General features: G+C 46.7%; 1 protein-coding gene across 4 annotated transcripts in view; it reads left to right on the top strand.

The window, feature by feature from the left end:
* The window catches only part of pax3b (paired box 3b), a 27,750-nt gene that overhangs the window by 16,231 nt on the left and 6,519 nt on the right, over positions 1-5,000 (top strand). For all 4 annotated transcript variants that reach the window (XM_056441759.1, XM_056441758.1, XM_056441761.1 and 1 more), the window contains exons 5-7: positions 1,604-1,803; positions 2,578-2,740; positions 3,180-3,391. In XM_056441759.1, the coding sequence (XP_056297734.1) occupies positions 1,604-1,803; positions 2,578-2,740; positions 3,180-3,391 (575 nt within the window). The remainder of the gene's footprint in view (positions 1-1,603; positions 1,804-2,577; positions 2,741-3,179; positions 3,392-5,000) is intronic.

Below are 5,000 nucleotides of genomic sequence, written 5' to 3' on the forward strand. Positions count from 1 at the left end.
AAACTCCAAAAGCGAATTCCTTCCATTAAACGCTGTGTTTCTTCTTCTTCTTCTTCTTCTTCTTCTTCTTCTTCTTCTTCTTCTTGCGAACCCGCCGGTTGCTTGAGGGATTCCACCCCTGCAGAGGCTTGAGGCCATGTCTCCACCCCCCCCTCCCCCCTCCTCCCTTTTGAAAATATTTCCCTTCTTGCCTCCCTCATGCTCAAATGTTTCTTTACCAATTTGAAGCGTAATGCATGTTGAGTCGACTCCCACCGCCGTCGGTGTTGCAAGAGCGAGAGGATCAGTTTCACATGAGGGGCCCCAGATATTTGGGTCCTCTTGTATTTTATTGTTGCGTCTGGAGGGGAACGAATACACGAAAACTTCCCCCCCGATACGGCGAAGGGGGGAATGAATTAAGTGTAACGCACAAATATAAAATAAAAAAATAAAAAGAAGTGGGGCCTCTGGCCTCGGTGGATTTTTTTCGATGGAAGCCAGTGTGAGGGCGGAGCCTAACAAGAGGATGGAAAGTATGACAGAAAAACCTGTTTGTTTCTCCCGTTTAGGACGTTGACGATATCTTTAAATGGTGTCTAGTTTATTTAATTTAGTACTTTTAATTTTTTTGTTTTTTTTGTTTCACTGTGACAAAAAAGAATGCTGCGAAACATTGTAAAACTTTAATAAACTTTTATAAAATAGAAGAGAATAATATAAATAATTTAAAAAAATTAAAATACAAATAAAGAATAGACAGATATAAGTACAACATATATAGTATATTAAATTGTGTCTAATTTATTTTATTTAGTACTTTTTATTTTTTAAATTTTTTCCAGTTTTACTGAAATGCGAAAAAGCATTCTAAAACTTTAATAAACTTTAATAAAGTAGAAAATAATAATAATATGAATGATAAATCAAATATAAAAATACAAATAAATAAAAGACAGACATAAGTAGAACATATATAGTATATTAAATGGTGTCTAATTTATTTAATGTTGTACTTTTTAATTGTTTAATTTTTTTTCAGTTCCACTGAACAAAAAAGAACGCGACAAAACATTTAATCAAATAGAAAATAATAATAATAACAACTAAAAAAATAGTGAAATACAAATAAAGAAAAGACAGACATAAGTAGAACATATAAAGTACATTAAATTGTGTCTAATTTAATACAAATTGTGTGTGAGGATGTTAAATTCAAATTTCAAATATCTAGACGACAAAAACAACTCTTCACACACACACACACACACACACACACACACGTACATACATACACGCCCTGCTCAGAGAATGGCAGCCCTGGATCCAAATGAGCCTTTTGTGTGGCTGTTAGTCCACCGTTGCCCCCCCTGTGGTGTCCTGGGAATCTGGTCCAGTGGGATTAATCCTGAGGCTCAGAATATTCCTTCTGAATGGAGGTCTGTTGGGCCACAAGACCACGAGGAGGATCCGACGGGCCTTATGGTGCCAGTGTGTGTGTGTGTGTGTGTGTGTGAAAGGAAATAACACCAAGTGGTGGTAAACAACAGCAAACGCAGTCGGCCTCCGTTTGCTCTCCAGGGTCCTAAAGGGTGCCCGTTCCCTTATCTTTGTCCTCCCGCAGCGAGTCACTCCGACGAGGGCTCGGACGTGGAGTCGGAGCCCGACCTGCCGCTGAAGAGGAAGCAGCGGCGCAGTCGCACCACCTTCACGGCGGAGCAGCTGGAGGAGCTGGAGCGGGCCTTCGAGAGGACCCACTACCCCGACATCTACACCCGCGAGGAGCTGGCCCAGAGGGCCAAGCTCACCGAGGCCCGGGTCCAGGTACGCGGGCGGGACCGCAGGCGGGGGGGAACAAAAGTTCAAAGGCGGATTTCAGATCGTTAAAACACAGGAATTCCTCTGATGGATTCAGAGAAAAGGTTTTCTTGGGGGTCTTAAACGTGACCCGGGCTCCAGGGGGAACCGGGATCCGGCTGCAGGGGGGGCCGTGAAATCCTCCTGCAGGAGTTCAGACATGAACGTGTTTACAAGACGGCAGCGACACGCCGCTCACACTCTCACCGGCCTGGCCGACCCGGTGACCTTTGACTTAGTGACCTGTCACGCACACACACACACACATACACACACACACACACACACGCTTTTTACACCTCGTGGACATTATACACACTCTGTTAGAAGGCAACCTGCTGATCTTTGTTCGCACCACGCAACGGCGTAAAACACACACACACACACACACACACACACACTCCCAGGGGCCCAATCCTAGTTCCGATCTGGAGTCCAGTAAACTCTCCTCCACGGGCCCCATGTGGGAAGTGTAAGCAGAGCCAGCGTGAGTCTCGTCCATATGGGCGCGGCATGTCAATCCCAAAACTCACACACACACACATGCACACGCACACACACACACACACTCACAAACTTTTTGTGTGTCAATCATTGTAACACGTGTAATAATGTAGCTTATTTTATGGTACTTATTTTCCTTTTTCTTTTAGTTGAATATTTGAATACACACACACACTCACACACACACACACACACGCACACACGCTGGCGCTGACCGCACGCCGTCTGTCCCCCCAGGTTTGGTTCAGCAACAGGCGGGCGCGGTGGAGGAAGCAGGCGGGCGCCAGTCAACTGATGGCGTTCAACCACCTGATCCCGGGGGGGTTCCCCCCCTCCGCCATGTCCGGCATCGCCCCCTACCAGCTGTCCGACAGCCCCTACCCCTCCTCCATCGCTCAAGGTGAGCCGCACACTCACCTGTGGAATAATGCAGGAGGGGGAGGGGAGGGGGAGGGGAGGGGAAGACACGGTCTACGAGAAATAACTTCTAAGGGAGAAACATGCCGTCATTTATTGAATATATATATTCTTTATTAAAAAACCTTTCTGATGGGTTTTATTTTGAGGTGCCTTTTTGAAATATTTGTTGAATTTTTTGTTAAAATATTTGTTAAAATATTTGGTTAAATAGTTTGTTAAATATATTTTTTTCTATTCTTTAAAATATTTTTAAAATATTCTTTTAACATTCTTTTAAACATATATATTTGTAATGTTTTGTAAAATATTTTGTAAAATATTTTTGTATTAATGTTTTTGAAATTCCTAATTTTAGTATATTTTGACATGTTTTCTAAGCAGTTTTGCTTCAACCCTTTTTCTCCCGGTGGCGTCCGAAGTGTCGGAGGCCCCCAGCACGTTGCATCGGCCCCAGCCCCTCCCTCCCTCCTCGGGCCACCAGGCCGGCGGCGGCGGGCAGGTGGAAGGAGGCTCCGCCTACTGCCTCGCCTCCGGACGCCACTCCTTCTCGGGCTACTCAGACGGCTTCGTGGGCGCCGGGGGGGCGGCCAACGCCATGAACCCCGCCCTGGGGAACGGACTCTCCCCTCAGGTGAGACCGCCGCCCGGAACCTGTATGACCAAATCATCTGTGAGAGACACGGGACTCACCGCCAGGCTGCGAGTCAGAGGCAAACAGGAAGTGGAAACAAACACAATTACGGCCGATTACCCGGGTCACGGAGTCTCAAGGTCGTCTCATATCGACAGAGGGCGCGGGGGGAGGAGGCGGAGCCAATAACAGGCAGAACATTAGATTTAATCCCGAGGACACGCAGACGGCGGCGATAATCGATCGACTACGGGGCGTCGCGAGGATCAGTTCGGGTATTTTTGGAAGACTGATTACCGTGTTGTTGTTTTGTTGTTGTTGTTGTTACATCCAACTACAAGGAGGAGATTTTTTATTCGAAAATAAATTATTAGTATTTGCAAATTGTCGGCCATTTTCTAGTCTTGTTTTGGGACAAAAGGAGGAAAGAAGAGGAAAGAAGAGGAAAGAAGAGGAAAGGAAGGAAAGGAAAGAAGAGGAAAGAAGAGGAAAGGAAAGAAGAGGAAAGTAGAGGAAAGGAAAGAAGAGGAAAGTAGAGGAAAGGAAAGGAAAGAAGAGGAAAGAAGAGGAAAGGAAAGGAAAGAAGAGGAAAGAAAAGGAAAGAAGAGGAAAGTAGAGGAAAGGAAAGAAGAGGAAAGGAAAGGAAAGAAGAGGAAAGAAAAGGAAAGAATAGGAAAGTAGAGGAAAGGAAAGGAAAGAAGAGGAAAGTAGAGGAAAGGAAAGGAAAGAAGAGGAAAGGAAAGGAAAGAAGAGGAAAGGAAAGGAAAGAAGAGGAAAGAATAGGAAAGTAGAGGAAAGGAAAGGAAAGGAAAGAAGAGGAAAGGAAAGGAAAGGAAAGAAGAGGAAAGAAGAGGAAAGAAGAGGAAAGGAAAGGAAAGAAGAGGAAAGAAGAGGAAAGGAAAGGAAAGAAGAGGAAAGAAGAGGAATGTCTCGTCTCAGATGTTTTTCGGTCCTGACATTCTTTCCCTGTCCTGGACGCACTGACTCGGCCGCTGGCGACGGAGTTAGAGGTGGAGGGGGGGGGGCAGTGTGTGTGTGTGTGTGTGTGTGTGTGGGGAGGAAGTGTGTGTGTGTGTGTGTGGGGAGGGTAGTGTGTGTGTGTGTGGGGTAGTGTGTGTGTGTGTGTGTGGGGTAGTGTGTGTGTGTGTGTGTGTGGGGGGGGGGCAGTGTGTGTGTGTGTGTTTGGGGGGGGGGGGGGGCAGTGGTCTCGGCCGTAGAGGCGAACAGACACAAAAGTCACCAAACTAGAAGAAGCATATCTCTCTCTCTCTTTCTCTCTCCCTCCCTCCTCCCTCTCTCTCTCTCTCTCTCCCTCCCTCCTCCCTCTCGCTCTCTCCTCCCCTCACTTGGGAAATGACTTAAGCGGGACCATGTGTCCGTGTGGATGTGTCACTTAGTGGGACCAGAGGGCAGAATACCTGCTTCCCATTAGGACGACAGGAGGAGCCTCCAGGCCGAGGAGGAGGAGGAGGAGAGAGGAGGAGGAGAGAGGATGAAGAGGAGAGGAGGAGAGAGGAGGTGGAGGAGGAGAGAGAGGAGAGAGGAGGAGGAGAGAGAAGGAGAGAGGAGGAGAGAGGATGAAGAGGAGAGGAGGAGAGAGGAGGAGGAG

The sequence above is a fragment of the Pseudoliparis swirei genome, chromosome 20 (assembly GCF_029220125.1).
Source record: "Pseudoliparis swirei isolate HS2019 ecotype Mariana Trench chromosome 20, NWPU_hadal_v1, whole genome shotgun sequence".
Taxonomy (NCBI): domain Eukaryota; kingdom Metazoa; phylum Chordata; class Actinopteri; order Perciformes; family Liparidae; genus Pseudoliparis; species Pseudoliparis swirei.